The sequence below is a fragment of the Thunnus maccoyii genome, chromosome 12 (genome assembly GCF_910596095.1).
Source record: "Thunnus maccoyii chromosome 12, fThuMac1.1, whole genome shotgun sequence".
Lineage (NCBI taxonomy): Eukaryota > Metazoa > Chordata > Actinopteri > Scombriformes > Scombridae > Thunnus > Thunnus maccoyii.
This window is the reverse complement of record NC_056544.1, coordinates 28,435,613-28,454,754: the sequence shown is the minus strand read 5'-3', so window position 1 is coordinate 28,454,754 and position 19,142 is coordinate 28,435,613. Positions and strand designations below refer to the sequence as shown.

The window sequence follows — 19,142 nt, the reverse complement described above, 5'->3', positions numbered from 1 at the left end:
AAGTTACTGAATATTTATTTATTTAAATAATGGTATCCGACACCAGATCTGCCCATTGTCACCAATAATAAAAGTAACTCAGCAGAGGCAGGGATATAAAAACCAGAGGGGGATTTGACGCCCTGGGAATGAAAAGAGTTGAAATGAACATATTTTGTAACAAATTTTTCAATAAATATTCTCTTAAGAATGTACCACTCGGTCAACCAGATGGATTTTATAAACACAATAACTGGGTTGATGCTTGTGTGATTTTAAGATAAAAAGCCAGAAGCTCTTTAGGATAACTCTTGTTGATGACTTCATCACATCACTTGACTGTGATGAAATAGTCGTGTCTGGTTTGTTGTGCTGTTTTCCACCAGACGGCTTCTGTCCAATCACAGGGTTCGCTCTGATGCACACCCACTCTGTGACAAGTTATCTGATTGGCTCGACTGCTTCATGTCACTCCTCTGAATCAGTTCCGGCAATGGAGAAACAGCTGAGTCACACACACACACACACACACAGGCAGAAATCATGCACGCACTGTGCTCAGGTTTCACAACTCTTGAGACACTTTGTGTTTGTTGTGGGAACAAACAGCAGCACAGTCTTTGCTCTAAGCCGCAAAAGCACAAATCACTCAGCGTAACATGACATTTGTCTACATTTATAAGCATGACCGTTAAAACTCTGACACACACGAGTGTTTTCATGCTTACTGCCTGATTAGACATCTTATTAAAACAGGGTGGGGGGCACATACGGACAGCACTTGACTGACAGCTCCTTCACTCTATTGTTTGTTTTGTTGGACCTGTCTGAACAGTACATTTTATCTGTCAGTTCGTAGAGTTTCCAAGCATATCTTCACCCAAATTCAACCTGACAAGAGGTCGAATCAGCCTTTAAAGATGATAATTATGCTGTATTTGGGTTTTTAATGATGTAGTTAATTAATGATAGCTGTGACATCAGTAAATGGGGTGTGGCCAGATGTGCGACATGGCTGAAAGTTTTCGTCCTACAGAGAGCAGTTTTCTGCTCACTGACGTTTCGGTCTCGTTGGTGGCACTTATGGCGATTGGAAACAGTTTGCTACTTCACACATAAGTGAGTTGAAGAGCGAGTCTGTTGTGTTAGCTCTGCCTACCCATCTCTGGCGGACCAACCACCGCTCGGTGATGGAAAACTCATCACTAACTGTGCGTGATTTTTCCCAGGAATGTTGCCACCGACACCCAGTTCGTAATACTGCAAATGTGAGGGCCATAGGCTCAGTCACTATTGTGTTACCTCATTCAGCGATAGATAGTGACTTTACAGACATTTATTATTACTTTTTATTTGGATTTAACACTTAAGAACAACACGTGTGTTTTGAATATTACATCATATGAATGAAAATGAGAAAAACACTAAACCTTCATCATGTGCAGTATGTACACATGTATAGTATATACAGAAAAAGAACATCACATCACTAATAGCTAATAATAGCTGTGCTGTTGTACTGTGAATGGCTTTTTACTCTATTATTATTATTTTATTCTTTTATTCTGATTATTACTTTATACGTTTTTAAATCTGCACCTTGGTTTTACAGCCTGCAACTTTATTCTCTTGGTTCTCTCATCAGTGATGTTTCTGGCAGCTACTAGACTCACAGGTCAGTCTCTAAGCTTTCATTGTTAAAACTGGGTGGAAACAATTAGAGTAGAGAGTTTAAAAAAAACCCTGCATTGCAGAACCAATCCAAAGTCTTTAGGGCGGTCCTTCATACTGTGGCAGTGACATGCAGTTTCTGGTAAGGCATCATTTCTGGTAAGGCATGTCCCTGACACAATGTAAGGGGCGTAGGTTTGTTAGCAACTATTCTCGATGCCGTTCAAGCAACTACCGTGCATTTATTTATACCTCTTATTGTCTGGTATCATGAGACGAGTCAGCAACAGGCAGCTGTTTTCAGTAAACAAGCTCTAAAAAGCCACTGTACACTACCTGCTCAGCACCAAACAGCAAACAGCTGTAGACTAGCTGGCGAACATAGTGGAGCATTTAGCAGCTAAAGAGTCAGATATTTCCCTCAGGAGTTGGTAGAGAGCAAAAACAGAGCTAAAAGAGAGTGAATATTGGACTTACATTCACCAGGTGGACAGAAACACGACTCCAGATGGATTATAATGTTGCTCTGTAACTGCTGGATGTGGAAATAAGCAACTGTCTGCCAAAACATTACCCATATCAACTTAAAGGGATAATATGTCAGTGTTGTGTTTTATATTTTGTTGCCAACATGCCCAAAAATCAATTAAGATTTAAAGAGAACACTGGTACTTCATTCTTCTTTATATTTATTAATATCTTAAAGAGTTAACTCGACGGACAGTTAAAAATAAATCGTTGCAGCAGAACCAGAGATATCATCATTTTTATTTCCTGGACTCTGTCTTGTTAAAACCTGGTCCCTACATTACCCACAATGCACTGTAACCACTGACAGTTCAGTGAGAGATTATGATCTTGGAACTGCTAGCATCAAAAGACTTTAAACAGCTTTTTCTCACATATGCAGCACCTGTAAACACACTTTGTAGTGGAATTCCCTTTTAATGTCATAGCGTACACATCAGCTGAGCCAGTGCAGCACAATATCATGGAGAGAAAATGATTGAATACACCATTTAAAAAGCAAATATATATATAAAACACATCAGTGAAATATGACATATATATGTCATATTTCACTGATGTGTTTTAGATTCCAGACTCTACACACACACACACACACACACACACACACACACACACACACTGTTGATTCAAACACGCCAGCTGTCAGCTCGCATTTTGGGTCAGCATCTAATCTTCCACAAAGCCTTTGCCCCGATCCTGATGCACAATTACCCACAAGACACCTCTGACAGACAACAGCAGGTGACAACAACACAATCCCACCCAGCTGGCCAAATGTCACCGAGAGCGAGAGAGAGAGAGCAAGAGAGAGAGAGAGAGAGAGAGGCCAGAAAGAGATATTTACAGATGTAGATACAGAAAGGAGGATGGAAAGTAATGACTCAAACTTTTTCCACAGTGCAAGGAAAAACAACAAAACATCAACCATATAAACAGAGGACATTTGATTTATGAGTTACAGGGCATCACTGAGGCTTAGGGACTAAGATACGTGTCACATAAACCACAAGGTCCTTGTTTTGAAGCTGTCCAGAGGCCTTTCGTGTGCTCTCTTTCTCCTAACATCCTATCAACTATATACTATCAATGAAAGGCAAAAATGCTGACGTCTTAATCCTAATGTCGACTAGATTTATGTCTCTAAGTGAGGTGGGGGGACTTTAAAGGGGACATACCATTATTTTTGTGATTTTCTGTTATTTATATACTGTTACAATGCCAGATGTCTATGTTAAATATAATCAAAGATCCAAAACTTCAGGTAAACATATGTAAAAAATGCTCCCTGAAAGTCCAAAGCCAAGGCTTAGTTACCTCTACTTCATCATCAAACTAACATCAGATTGTTCGCACATGCCCCCAGACAGCTGTGTATACTGTAGCCTTTGTTGCTGAGGTTGTTGATGTTGTCCAGTTACATATTTTGGCCAATCAGAATAGAGTGGGCTCATCAGGAGGGGTGGGCTTAAAGCGACAGGGAGATAAAATGGCCTGTTTCAGACAGATGCCGAACTGAGGGGCTGCACTAAATAACTGTAAATCATTCAAAGATATTCCAGTAGAGCCTCAGAATATAAATATAGACCAACCAACATTACCTGCCTTAATCCAGCCCAGAGCACGTATGTAGGTAAATTGTCACCCTTCACCCCAGTAATAGTTCCAATCCCAATAACCTACTCGCTGGTCCTCCTAAATCCAGTCCAGAGTGATGTCCCTGTATTTTAAAGTGGATCTGAAGAGCTGCTTGTCCTTCTGCTTCATTTTATCAGCTCAGTGTAACATTTAAATTTTGTGTGAAAATAAAGTAAGTCCAAAAAAATGTTTCTGCTGATCTGACAGATGGAAACATGCTAACACCAACATACAGGTCCATCTGGGAACCAATATGATGACAGAAAAAACTAAAACCATCAGGAGAGCAAGACCCCGTAAAAGCTCATTAAATAGGCTGATGTAATGTCAGCTACAGGTAGGTACTGCTGTTCTCTCTCAGACTCGTTTTTTGCTCTGTTCACATACTGGCAACTTTAAGAGTCCACTGAATCAGCTATTAGCAGTTCCTGTTTACCATGTAGCCGTGGATGTACAGAAAACCATCACTGGATTACTTTGATACTGAGGAAAACTTAAAAATGTGATGATTCTTATGCAAGTTATGTAGCGTCTATCTACTGATTTCTAAGCGGATTTATGGACGATGGACATCAGAGATAATGATCCTCATCACACTGAATTATATCCATATGTGTTTCATTTCTGTTCGTTAAGACCTGACTGTGTTTTGACTCAGAGAAGGATTTTTGACTCTTCTTCAGCTCACACACTATCTTTACCTCACCCTCAACTCTTCGGCACTCCCCTGGGGAGGCTTTTGGCTTTGTCCTGCTGAGTGTCCATGCCTATTATAGACCATTCATATCCTGTCATTTCCCCGTGGTTAAAGTGCCGTCTGGAATGATCAGTTGAATTAGAGAGGGGCACGGTGAATATTTCATTCCCCAACTCTCTCTGTAATGTTAATCCTGTCCGAATGAGGTTTTTGTCAACAGATCTACTTGATAACTCAACTACCTGCATGTGGTGATGAAGCTCCAGAAAAAGCTTGTATACGTGGACTTTGAGTTGTGAACGTTTTTCATTTTTTCATTACATTTCCCCAAAATATTGGGAATGACAAAAAGCTTCATATAAAAAATAACAAACTCTGTGTGTTTACCTTCCCCTCCAAGTAAAAACTTTAACAATACTGACGCCATTTTTTCCTGAGATGGAAACGCTCTCTGAGCCGCCCCTGACCTGGACTCACCCGACTTTCAGTTATACAACTCAGATGTGTTGCATCCAGCCTGGCGCCCACAAATCCCTCTCACCTCCGCTGAATCCCACCAAGCCTTCCGGACCAGCAGCAGCATCGAGTAACGGACCCCCCCACCACCACCACCACCACCACCACCAGCCACACACACACACACACACAGACACACACTTTCAAAACGAGGGCAGGAGTGTGAACCAGATGACCAATGTGACTCTCCACTACACAGCCGCCTGCAGTAATCTGTGGATTTACAGAGGGGCTGCAGGTTCGAGTACAAGCCAGACTCAATCGGCCACATGGGTCAGAACTCAACAACATGGACCGTATTAGCAAGTGAAAAAGTAAATATGATTTAATTCTTCTAACTGTGACTGTTTAAATTTTTAAGACAGACAAACAGATAGAAACAGACAAACGTTTCATCCAGTTAATGAAATGACAGCACCATAAAAATAATAATAGCCATTGATATGACTAGTTAGAGTCCGTTATCTTTAGTTTGACTTCATTTTATTTACTTTACTTTAAAAGAAATCTTGTGTACATGTGGTTACTCATGATGTTGCAAATATGCAAATTAGTGCGTGACGTTATCGAGCATCATCTAGCGTATTTTCGAGCAGGCTTTAGCTACTGTGACAATGCTGACATGCTGATGATAGCAGGTATAATGTTTACCATGTTAGTTCAGCATGTTAGCATGCTAACACTTGATAATCCATCCACTAGCTGTCAAGATATTTCAATTACCATCTCTTAAACCATACCGCTGGCTAAACAAACACTATGACACAAAAATACAAGTACACAAAAACTGTCATTAATGAAATACCTCTATTTAAAACGGTGATTTATGTGGTTTGCTAATTAAATGTTTTGTTTAATTTGTGTAATAGATGCTCAGTGAAATGAAAGTGTGATATAGTCTAAAGCTCCGGGAAAAAGTTAAGTAAGTGCACTTGAGTTGAGATGTTGTGTGAACGTGCAATCTCTTAATAATCTCTTGCAAATTAGGAATTAACTTTAAGAGTTTAATGCACATTTCCAGATCTATATCTATATTCTGGGGCTCTACTCGAATATCTTTGCATGTTTCACAGTTAAAAACTCCTTATTTATCTTATACTGGCCCCTTATGCAGCCCCTCAGTTCAGCCTCTGTCTGAAACAGGCTGTTTTAGCTTCTGTCTCATTAAGGCCTTCCTCCTGATTGGCCAAATTCAGGAAGCTTCCTCCGGCTCCGGAGGCTACGTAAACAAACTACAGTATGAGGATTTCACTTCTTTTTCTCCTTCTTTACTTGAAATGTCAACTTCTCAAATACATCCATACATGTTGAAGCCTGAATCCGATCCAAAATATGTGAGTGGACAACGTGAGCAACACAAACGCTACCTACAGACGGCTGTTTGAGGGCATGTGAGAGCAATCTGACATCATCATGAGGAGGAAGTAGAGGTAACTTTGCAAATAGAGCGTTCAGAGCAGGATGAAGCCCTGGATTTTGACTCACAGGGAGCATTTTTACATACGTTCACCTCAAGTTTTGGAACTTTTACCGTGTTTAACATCAATCATAACAGTATAAAAATAACAATCACAAAAAGCCTGATATGTCCCCTTTAATGTTTGTCATAGCCCCACATATTGCAGCTTCATGATCCAGTGTTATTCTACAATCTGTGCTCACTCTGAAAGCTTCAAGCCAAAGGTTTACTATTTACAGATTTTAACAGGGGGAAGATGAAAATGTCAAAGTTGATCCCTGCAGTCAAACTCAAACAGGGCAATAAATGATGCTAACATCACACTCAGATTAGCGCCTGGTGTTTAAGTTTATGTGGGGGATTTGTCAAGTCACTCATGTTGTCATACAGTATTGTCACCTGAGCCAACTGAATGAGCTCAGGCTCCACCAAGTGGTAAAAGTTAAAAGCATGATAAGCACACCAGTCACATCAAGAGAATTGATGAGTAAATTCACTGCAATGTGATCAAGCAAGAAGAACAAGGACTATTACTCCTAAAACCATGTGCAAAATATATATTATTTGTTCAGATTTCATAGATGCTATATATATATAAAGGGTCATCTGTGCCGGTTTAATTTTTTATAAAACTCTGAGGATGTATTCATATTTTTGAGGTTTTCTTCTTGAATACACACTTGTTGTCCTTTTTGAAACAATTTTTCTCCTCTTACAGTCTTACACACAAGTTATCCATTAAAATTAACTCAAAAAAAGCAAAAAAAAAAAAAGTTGGAACTATCTGACTGACAACCGCTTGTTTACAAGCTACGGCAGCACACACACATGAAATTAAATCAAAGGCGATTGAATCATGAAGGTTACGTATTTATAACAAATGCATCTTTATGCTGAAAAAGCACAAAACACACATTGCAAACCACATATATCTATTAATCTATTTAACATGTCGTGAGTACAGGATCAATTCTGAGCAAAAAGTCACAAGGTTGTAATTAGAGGGAGTTTTTATGAGGGAATGAATGCAATCACTGCACATATAAACAAGGGTTGCAACAATGATTACTTTAATCACTGATTATTTTTATCATAGCTTCCACGCAGAGCTCCAAGTGATGTTTCCCAACTGTTTTATTTGTCGGACCAACAGTCAGAATCCCAGAAGCTATTCAACTTACAATTACATACATTTTCTGTTGATAGACTAATCTGTTAATTAAGTAACCATTTCAGCACTAAATGCTAGTAAATACTTGTGTATCACAAGATGATTTGTGACTTGAAACTACACCAGTGTTGGAGCCGTCACATGGCTCAGTCTCAGAGAGGAGATGTTAGCGGTGGGATTTGATTAGACGGTCATGTGTGACCAATCAGCTCTGCAGGGCTTCACAACAGTCCAGTGCAGATTTAGGATGAGTCTGGTGTCAGAAAGGATGCTGAGCTATCTGTTCAACACGTCTGTGCATTTAGTTTGACATGACACACATTTCTGAAGTAGTTTTGTCTGTGCAAGGCAAGAATTACATTTAAGACTCAAGACTTGAAAGATGGGTTCACAGTTTTTCAAGTGTATCTTAAAACAACAGTCAGGAGCCCAAATGAACAGTGAAACATGTTTTTCTTGCTGTAATCATTCCTCATGTTCATACTGAACATTAGAAGATCCCTTCATAATGCACTTACAACGTAAATGATGGGGGACAAAATCCACAGTCCTCCTTCTGTGCAAAAATGTATATAAAAGTTTATCTGAAGCTAATATGAAGCTTCAACGTCCAAATGAGTCAAATCAAGTAGATATCTTTCAACGTTACAGTCTTTTTAGTGCCAAAGTCTCTCTTTTTGTTACTATACTTCCACCGCAGCTCAACAGGGAAACACTGTCCGAGGAAACACAAAGAGGGAATTTGATGCTAAAAAGACTGTAAATGTGTCAGATATCCACTTGATATGACTAACTCAGACTGCTGAAGCCTCATATAAGCTTCACATCAACTTTTAAATTACAATAAGTAAACACCATTTCAATGTTCATTTGGGCACCTGACTATTGTTTTAAGACAGATTTGAAAAATTGTGAACTAAACTTGCTAGTTAGTCTACTTGAGCTTCTGAGTTCAAATTACAAAAACTGTCCTGTACCTATAAGTTAAGCTAATTAATTAGCCTGCTGACCTTCCTGAATCTCAAATTAAAAGAAAAAAAGTAATTGCCATCTACACATTTTATTTACTTTTGACATTTTTTGAAAACTTTACAGTTATATTTTTGAGTTCCTTCACTGCAGATCAAATTAGCAGGTAAGCTAACCTCAGCAGCGGGCTTTAACCCTGACCACCAAATTTTAAACCAATCAGATGACTTCTACCTCCAGAGCAGCTTTGCCTCTCAGATATGTTTCTGAAACTAAAACTCTAACCTGCAATCGCTGTCTAACACCAAACACACATGAACAAACAACCATCGGATGCACTTCAGTATCCTACCTTGCCGTCATGCTGCGCCATAAGTGAGCTCCTGTGGAAAAAGGAAATCTTTATCATGATTTAACACTGGATGGGTACACGTCATTGGATAATGCCCTCATAATAAACCTTAGAGGAGTCCACAGGAAGAGGAAAAATACACTAAACAACTAAATGGAACTAGAAATCCAAAAATGAACGTCAATATCTGTTTCCTTACAGAGATTAAGAGTTTTACAGTGGATTTTCTCTTTACTTGGCGCTAATTATGGCTAATTTGCAGGCTTGGCAGCATACAATTAACCATTATTAAGAGTACAATGGTCAGAGGCACAACACTACTTCTAGAGAAGTGCTGACTAAGACGTAAAAAAAGGAAAGAAGCTGTAATCATTTCTTTAGATAATATAAAATGACAGTGATAAATGATGTCTTGTTTTTTGTTCTGTCATTATTTTTATTTTAAATGCGTCAGGCGGATGAGTAACCATCTCTCGTAAGCATCCTTATTACTCATCAGGCTAACGAGTCACCATCAGGGTGAAATCATCCAAAATTCTGAGCTGGACCCACATCGAGCAGCTTGGATAAAAGCCTCAACTGTTCCCATAGTTATTCAGTTTAGGGCTGCAACTGAGGATCGTTTCATAATCGATTAATCTGCAGACTATTTTTGTGATTAATCGCTTGGTCCAGCAGCTGATTTACTGCGACGTCAGAGGGGAAGTAAGCACATTTACACTGAGAGTGAAAGCAGAGATGTTTGTGTTTATCATGCTGGACAGATAAAGGTAGTCTGTGATTGTGACGCAGGCTTTGTGAAAAAAATAACATGAATGTAGCTTCTATCCGACCTCTACAGTCTGGATGTTAAGGTGCTGTGTGGAGTCGCTCATTTAACCAGAAGAAATTCATCAAACTCTGAGATTTCTTGCATTACAACTACTTTAAATACTTTTAAATAAGACAAAATAGTTGCAGATGAACTTTCCGTCGATTGACTGCCAACTTAACTTGTCGCAGCTTTGAGTCAGTTTAGTTCAATGTAGAATTGCAATTTAATAGGGTTAAAATGAAGATATGAGCAGCTACATTCATTATTGTTGAAGTAAGAAAATGAGAAAGGTGTGCTCATACAGTGTTTTTACTAAAGTTATAAAAATTATAAAACTAATTATTTTGAACCTGACTGCTCCTGTTTCTTGACCAGTCAGACTTCTTTTTTTAGCAACGTTATATATAATTAATACTATGTTCCTAAATTTCAGCTATTGACTTAGTGAGTGAAATGTTATTAATACAGATGGAAATAATGTATAAAACAACAAAAATAAGACCCAAGTTGTTATAAACTGGAATTATTATTTATGCTATTTGTATTTCTCAATATTAGTATTGACAAATTAGTATTTAACTCTTTTTAATTGTATTTAAATGTCTTTTTATAATGTTTCTTTTACATTTTGTCTTAAATGTATACTAGTAACTCAAAGTAAACAAACTGTGTCTATTGGTAAATAATGTTATAGTAATTGTATCTGAAAGTGTATTAATATGTAGTAACTAATAAACACTAATAACGAGATGCTACAATAATCAGATTTAAGTTAGAAAATTGCAACTAATGATTTTAATTCTTGATTAATCTGTCATTAATTACTAAAGAAAAGCTGCACATACTCACATTTGAGGAGCTGCAGCTGGAGTTTATCAACTAACTGATTACTCAGGTAATCGTTTCAGCTCTAATTTAGAGTCTCTTTCATTAGGAAAATTCACAATTTGCAGCTATTTCTTAGATTATTGTGGTTTTATTATTTGGTTTGATATTTTATTTGTAATATTTGATTGAATCGCTGTTATGGTTACTCTGACCTTCCTCAGGAGTTTAATAAAATAAAAAGTCCTGTCGCTTTTACCTGTGGATCTGGACAGAGCGATGTCTCTGGCGGTCACCATGACGACCAGCAGAGCCAGCAGGACGGCCGACAGGCTGTAGGCTCGGAAAGAAGTGAAGGCTACGAACCTGCAGAGAGACAAAAGAAGCTTCACCTCACATCTGCATATTCAGCGACACACACACGGCTGCACTAAGTATCATGTTGTGTCAGTGTGGCTCTTTTGAAGGCTAATAATAATATTTTTGGAGAAAAGATGTTGATTTATACAGTATTTTGAGCCAGTATTCAGTGAAATTGTGAATGTGGCTGAAATTCTCAGACAGTAGCCTACTGTTCCCACAATCGTCTATTTTTATGGATGCAGAGAGTCTTTTCAACATTTTAAAGCAAATTACATCCAATTTTATACCATGATTTTCTTCTTTACTCATTTAAAATAACCAGCCAGTATCAGAAGGATGCAGGGATACAAAAGTCTGCCCTGTAATATAAAAGACCCTTTATTATACTGGCATATTATTTCCCTTTGAGTCTGTATGAAAAATAAAAAAGCTGAAATCAGGAATGTGGCCCCCACTGAAGACAGAGAGGACATGTTGTGTGCCGGGGAATTTTGACTTAACGTTCAACAATAACACATAAATGGTGAGTCCTTAAGGCTGATTCTGGCATTTCTTAAATTTGATTGTTTTTAGGCCGAAAAATAAATCTAAATGAACTGATTTTGTATTTTTCCTCCAGAATTATGTTCTGGCTCTGGACAGCAGCATTTATTTGAAACAGCATGAAGACTAATGTGTAGGGAGATACAATTATTTTGTCGGGTTAGGGTTGCATTGGATGAATTTGGACTGTAAATTCCTGACAACAGCACAGTCTGAAATTAATTTTATAAAAAAATATCATCATAATACTACAGGAGATGAGGACGCACCATAAAAACAAGGTCGGAAGCTCATAATGGAAAAAACACAGGGCTGTGGCTGCCACTGAGGACACTGAGGTCACGTCCTCCATATTTTTGCAGTTTGAAGTATTTTTAGACTTAGACTTACTTAAATTTGACTACTTTTAGGTCAGCAAAAGGCCAGCAGTTCCCCACTGGAATTTTATTCCTGACAGATATAAAATGTATGGAAAATACAACTGAATAAATAAATATTTTTTTAAAAATAAAAGTGGGAGATAGTTGGGGTGGATTTGAACTTATGAGCTCAGTATTTCTACAATCCTAGCTACGGCCCCGAGTACAGATTACCATATTATTCTTTATTTTATTTATATTATATTATTATATAAAATATTATAGAGATATTAGAAATTATAAAACAAACAAATTCAAAACAATGGATGCAAACTCTTTGCAAACCCCTGATTTTTAAGTATCATGGTAATAAAATGATAACAATTTAAAATAAAATATAATAATAAAATATACCATTATGTTCAATACAGTTGAAGATGGAACCAAAGACTAATTGTATGCCCCTAAAATATTAGAGGATGAGCTTATTTTAGTAATTCTATAGGACAAAATAATTGGGGTACAAAACATAAAATAGCTATAAAATTCAGGCAAATTCAGGAAATACGATTATTATATAAATGTTATGATGATGTTCTACTGAGGTTTGGGGTCAATCCAAAGTTATTTTTCCTCTAATTAACAGCAGCTCAGTGTTTTAAGGATGGGAGGCTGATATCCCTGCGTCATGATGCCTACCAGAACAGCGTGTTGGCTGCAGCAAACAGGGCTGAAGTCCTGCACGGTCTCTGCCTCCAGTTGACCAGGCCGGTGAGACGACACCCTGCGCGGCCGGGAGGCATCTCCTTCTCGGGGTGTGCCCCGCTCAGCGGCCCGGCAGCCGCCTCTCCGCCGCCCGCGGTTCCTGCTTCCCGGCTCCCCAGCATTGGAACACGACCGGGTCCCCTCCGCTCCTCCCGCGGTGTCAAGCTCTCCGGATTGTGTACGACAATGCTTCCGGTATTGGGTTTTCAAAATAAAGGTGACTATGTTTCGCATGAGAACTGATGTACTCAAGTGGCAGCTGACCTTGTGAGGCAGCTGGAGTCGCGAGATTACGATGGCACACGTGAATACATCTTGCCGGGTTTCAAGTTATACGCTTTTTTCCAAACCACCATGGTTCGGACCAATTAGCAACCTATGAGGGTTCTGGCATCATCATGTGATCTTGTAATCTTGCGAATCTGAAGGTAAGACGTTAACCAGCTAAGAAACACAAGCCTCAATTACTTTTCTTTTTTAGTTTTTCCATTTTTAACTGAGGACTAAAATGCATACCACGTAAGACTTTATTTAAAAAACAATGTATAGACCCAACAAAATATCCCTCTCAATCATCACTTATGACCCACTAGAAGTGCGTGACGGTGTCTGTAGGCTCTTTTATACAGAGATCCTGCATTATAGCTGTAAAGAAGATCCATCGTTAAGCCACCTTTGCTTTTTTACACTGAGCCAGCATAATGCTGCCCTCTTGTGTGCTTTTACATAGCATGCCAACGATGCAGATTCAAAGAGTCCGTAGCTGGCTTACTGGCGGAGCAACCCCCCCTCTACTCTGTGTCTGTAGCTTTTATACAGAACAGCGAGGCGGAATAAAGGCGCAGCATTCTAGCCTTAAACAGGCTGTGTAAAAGGGGCTTGTATTTACATGTACAGAGACCCTGCCCTATGTCTGTATTTTCTTATTTTCTTATTATTTTACTGTGTTCAGGACGCTTCTGGGCTTCAAACTTTGGGCTGTAGGATTGTAACCGCCAGCCAATAACAGCACGCAGGGTGTGAGGTCAGGAAATCATGTTCGTTGGCCCGCCCCTTAAAATTGGATTTTCCCTGAGCACAGAGAAACTTTCCACTTTCAACAGATTAACGTGAAAGTTTCCATACTAGTAAATCATACACCTGAATGGGAATAGCAACTGCTTGGATTTTATTTCAGAATGTCATTTTACAGACTGATAGTGCATCTTTATATGTTGTGCTTTTATTGTGATGGACGAAACCGCCTCACTTCCTGCCTTGTTCAGTCTAGTTCTGTCTGACTTCACGCAACTCCAGACTCTTCAGCCGCTACTTGTTTTGTTGTGGTTGAGGTCATTGACGTCAGCTGTGTGTGTGTGTGTGTGTGTGTGTGTGTGTGTGTGTGTGTGTGTGTGTGTTTGTGTGTGTTTGGAGATTTCTTATAGTCTGTCGTCTTATAGTGTGTCGTGTCGTGTGTTATGCTGCTATTGTTATATAATCTATTCATGTAATATATGAAAATAAAGGAAATGAATGTGACCATATTAGTTAATGGGGTTTTATTTAAAATTTCTACATATAAATGAACGTCGGTTACATTCAAACCTTTGCCAAACAAGTTCACACAATGCTGATTAAGCCTGTCACCACCAGATAAATCTCATGTAAAGTACAATTAACCCTAAATTGTACTTAAAGGCGCAGTGTGTAGAATTTAGTGGCATCTAGCAGAACAGGCTTGGCAGAAATGGAATATAATATTCATAAGTATGTTTTAATTAGTGTATAATCACCTGAAAATTAGAATTGTTGTGTTTTTGTTACCTTAGAATGAGCCCTTTATATCTACATAGGGGGCAGGTCCTCTTCCACGGAGCCCACCATATTGCACCACCATAAAGAAATCCTACGCACTGCACCTTTAAGTACAGTACTTGAGTAAATGTACTTACTTACATTCTACCACTGATGGTTGCTGTCAGTTATACCTACAAAAGTACTTGTGAGAAGAACACCTGCACACACCTGACCAATTACTGTGTAAAGTGGGCGTGGTTGTTGGCTTGTCTGTTTTAGAAACTTACAAAAATTGTTGGACTCAATCCCTCAACTTTCACTATCAGAAAGGTGGTTTCAAAAACAGAATGATAGCCGGATGAATACAGCCTGTATGACAGACAGCAGAGTCAGATTTAACCCATCTCAGGGAGAAACGAGGGGAAACTAAGAACTACAAAGAGATGATGACCCATTTTGCACTGCGGTCTGCGCTGTTCTGGACTCAAATCAAGATCAGAGCTCACTGCCAAACCGTGATCTCCAACAAAGATCTGCTCCACTTTCCACTGCCGGGGCCACTCCCTCACTCCACGCCAGTACGCCGATTCTGACACATATTCACACTTATAGAGGGTTCTCAAGGCAAATCCATAGCTGTTTTGAAAGGTAACTGTAGTACCACCTCATATAAAGGGTAGAAAATATTATTTGGCACTGGAAACTTTTAAAGGGGTGTTAAAAAAAAAGGTAAGCAGGCCACAGTGTGCAAAAAAAAGGTGATATTAAAAATTGTAATAAAACAGAAGGGAAAATCCTGCTGACAATCACAATTTCCTCTGGTCACACACACACACAACCATGAGTCACCAAATTATACAGAATGTCATTTACAACAGAACAGTTTTTATCCTTCTTTCCCCGACTGGACAATGCCTGGTGACTCATTGCTTAGTACAGCTAATGACGCACGCCTGTTTCACTATCACTGATGACAAAACTCTCAAAAAACTCTCAACACAGCAGGACTGAAACCTTTAAACAAAATATACCTTTGTGAAACACAACACCCAACTTTAACCCGTATTACATTATTTGTGTAACACGACAGATAAATTAACAGAAACATTGAACTGAATTTTTTTTTTGTTGAAAAAAACTGGTAATGTTGGGAACCAGGATTTAGTGAAAAAGGAGAGGAACCACAGTAACTTTGATTAACTAAACTAAACTTTCTTTCTTTGATATTTTATGAGTCAACTGCAGTCTGTGGATAAGCTTAATTTTAACTCGCTGTAACCATGACCAACAACTGGATTAGTATGTCAACAAAATGTTGCTATAAAAAGTTCCACAAGCATTCATGTGAACAAATGTGGTTTTATACAAATCACTGACAGAGTTACAAGCTGAATCCATCCAATATTGACACCGAAAACGCTGGATATGAAACAACCCATGAGTAATTTTCTGATCTGTGACCTCCATGGTTGAAGTCTGGTTAAGTTTAAAGTAACCAGAATAACTTGGTCAAAGTGTTTCTACGATGCAAATCATGATCTCTGATGTTAAAGTCAGACACCCATCCAATCATCCAACCCAACCTCCTCCCTGAGAGGTTTTATGGTGAAAAATAAAAATACGCCACATGCGGCTTTAGTACTAATTGAGGACGGTTGCCATTTTCACAACCACTAGAGGGTGCTCATCACAACAGAAAACATCACGGAAGTCACTTTAAGCATCTGAAGAAGCGTTTTTTCTTGTGACAATGAAAATAGAAACTAAGCAGGTGAATCACAGGAACACTGATGACTTCTCGACAGGTTTGGAAGTACCAGAAATGTCTTTTATGATTTTCACATCCTTAAAATCCTGGTCAGTGTGTTGTTGTTGTTTTTTTTTTAATTAAATATTTAAACCTGCAATGACTGATTTTTGGCCACTTGGGGGCAGAGGGAACAAGTAGTGAACACAACACTGACATATCAGCAGCTTTTAAATTGATATGTTGAACTTGTTAGCATACAGTCGCTTATTTCCACATCCAGCAGTTACGGAGCAACATTATCATTCATTTGGAGTCGTGTTTCTGTCCACTTGGTAAATGTAAGTCCAATATTCACTCCCTGTTTGGTCTGTTTTTGCTCTCTACCAACTCCTGAGGGAAATATCTGGCTGTATACAGTGGCTTTTTAGAGCTTTTTCTCTGAACACAGCTGAAATGGACCATAAAATGAACTTAGCTGCAGAAATGTTTGTTTTATGAAGAAAAATCTTCATACACAGATTGACATCAAACACTGTACAGAGAACACGTGCGCACACACACACACACACACTTAAACATTATCATGCAAATACACAGTCATTCATGTTTTCTTGCACATACACACTCATACACCGTTAACAGAGCGCTGTAGATGTTAAAGAGGTGTGTGTGTGTGTGTGTGTGTGTGTGTGTGTGTGTGTGTGTGTGTGTGTGTGTGTGTGTGTGTGTGCGTGCGTGTGTGTGTGTGTGTGTGTGTGTGTGTGTGTGTCAGCCACTAATTGGACCGAATTTCACTGAGCAACAAAAGATCAGGCTCGAAAATTCCAGCTCTGGTTTGTACAGACTCTGCTTTGTTGTCCTTTCGCCTCTGTTCTCTTCTAATGCTGTGTTAACAGTTATCTCTCTCCCTCTCTCTTTCTCTCTCTCTGTCTTTTCTTTCAGTCTCTCTCACATTTTTTCTCTCTTTTCGTGCGGCCCATGAAAGGTTTTTTTTTTTTTTGCCCCAAACGAAGCGCAGTTTCCCCAACTGCTCGGAGGCAGGCAAGCCCCCAAGGCCAGAACTCACGAGGGGCTTCCCACATCAACTCTCAAATCTCTCTCTCTCTTTCTTTCTCTCTTGCACACACACACACCCCCAAACATACACAGTACAGGAGCCTGTCGGACAGCCACAATGAACCCCAAACCTTCAGTGGAGTGGGGAGTTGTCACCATTTCCATCTATGGGAAACTTGTCATGTGCCTCGGTGCTGAGCCTGGACCTGAGCTTTCGGTCGGATTTTTCTGTTGATCTCAAGACTGGATAGAGCTTGGGGACAGGATGATGATTGAGCTGCAAAGCATGGAGGATGGTTGTGGCCACGTGGACATACTGAGCACCGAGGAGCTGGAGTGTAAGATCTGCTATTGCACGTATAACCTGGGGAGTCGCAGGCCGAAGGTGCTCGAATGCTGCCACCGTCTGTGCGCCAAATGTCTTGCTAAGATTCTGGACCTCGGTGAGTCACCTCCCAACGCTGTGGTGTGCCCGTTCTGCCGCTATGTCACCAGACTGCCAGGGGATGCTGTGAGCACCCTTCCAGATGACTGCAACCTGGTGGCGGCGCTGGCCCTCCAAAGCAGGAACCAGAGGAACCTCCACTTCCACCAGGAGGCAACCACAGAGCTGCTCCTGAGCCCCAGGCATCTGAGCTCGCTGATGAGTAGCAACCCATCAGCAACATCCCCTTCTTCATCCTCTTCCTCCACCACCACCTACTCCTCCATCCGGGGCTCTCCTAACTTTGTGGTCATCACCATCATGGAGCCTCCGCCGGCACCCTCCTCAAATCAGGACCTCCACCGCCAGGCACGTGGATCCCACGCTGCAAACCGTGGCTACCGTTCATCAAGTCTGGACTCCATGGCGTCCATCACACAGAGGTGGACAGTGTGGAACTGTGCAGCCCTCCTGTGTCAGACCTCGGCCCGGGTGCTGGTGTGGGTGCTTGGGCTGTTGTACTTCAGTTCGCTGCCCATGGGGGTTTACCTGCTTATAATGCAGAGGACAACACTTGGGGTGTTGCTGGTGAGCCTGGTTCCTGCCAGCCTCATCATGATCATGGTCTACGGGTTCTGCCAGTGTATCTGCCATGAGTTCTGGGACTGCATACCACCGTAATGGGACCAGATGAATGGGCAATGGTTTGCTTTGAATATGTTTGACAATGGATCTCCAGAATCCCACTAATGGGGATGTTACTGTGTAACTGTGAACAGTTACTTGAATGGCAGAAAAAATGTTCATCTTCTTTGTTGGAGGAGAGAGCAAGAACAGATTATGTAAATTACAAATGGAGCTCACACTTTGGGGCTTTTCATTATTATACATGTTAATTTGTGCATTTTTCTAGCTTGATAGCCAACTAATTACCCAACAGAGCTCAAAGTGTAAGATTTAGCTAAAACTTTAATGCCCCTTCTGGTGGAATCGGCTAAATAGCATGCATAATAATGTTGTGGTAAAAACCCGAAGGGATTTAAGGTGGTAATAATAACCGTCTCTGACACCTGTGGATTTAATTTGTTATCTAACAGTGGTTCTCAACCTTTTCAGATTGTCTCAGAGCCATAAATGCATCAAATGTGAACTTCAGCATCACAGAGTCCTGACAGTTCTTGAAATCAGCATGAACAAATGTGGAAAAACTGTTTCTATGCACCAAAAAGGGAAATCAATATGTTTTGTTACCATTAAAGAATAACACACACAGGATAGACAGTTGTTTGATCCTGAAATAAAAAGGTTGAAAATACTAGTGAATGCCTGTTTAAGGTGATTTTTTCGTTCAAGCTGCAGAGCCCTTTTATACATTTCTTGTTTTTAGGTGTGTTGACTAGAACACTGTAATCAGGAATTACTTATCTTTTGTCATTAACATAAATATGTAAATTATATTTATTTCAAGTCAGTTATTTTAAGACACC

At 39.7% G+C, this 19,142-nt stretch overlaps 2 protein-coding genes across 2 annotated transcripts in view; one reads left to right on the top strand and one right to left on the bottom strand.

Moving 5' to 3' along the window:
• retreg1 (reticulophagy regulator 1) overlaps positions 1 to 12,771 on the bottom strand; it is a 28,867-nt gene extending 16,096 nt beyond the window's left edge. Inside the window, exons 1-3 of the mRNA XM_042429317.1 lie at positions 12,584 to 12,771; positions 10,879 to 10,985; positions 8,981 to 9,011 (exon numbers count right to left, since the gene is read on the bottom strand). Coding sequence (XP_042285251.1) covers positions 8,981 to 9,011; positions 10,879 to 10,985; positions 12,584 to 12,771 — 326 coding nt within the window. The remainder of the gene's footprint in view (positions 1 to 8,980; positions 9,012 to 10,878; positions 10,986 to 12,583) is intronic.
• A 4,376-nt stretch (positions 12,772 to 17,147) lies between these two features.
• Positions 17,148 to 18,918, top strand: rnf182 (ring finger protein 182). The gene has a single exon (XM_042429453.1). The coding sequence runs from the start codon at positions 17,497 to 17,499 to the stop codon at positions 18,334 to 18,336; it is 840 nt and encodes a 279-aa protein (XP_042285387.1). The 5' UTR covers positions 17,148 to 17,496; the 3' UTR covers positions 18,337 to 18,918.
• The last annotated feature ends 224 nt before the right edge of the window (positions 18,919 to 19,142 follow it).

Excerpts from the sequence above, each read along its gene's own strand:
- rnf182 (XM_042429453.1), top strand. The coding sequence starts at position 17,497 with ATGATGATTGAGCTGCAAAGCATGGAGGATGGTTGTGGCCACGTGGAC.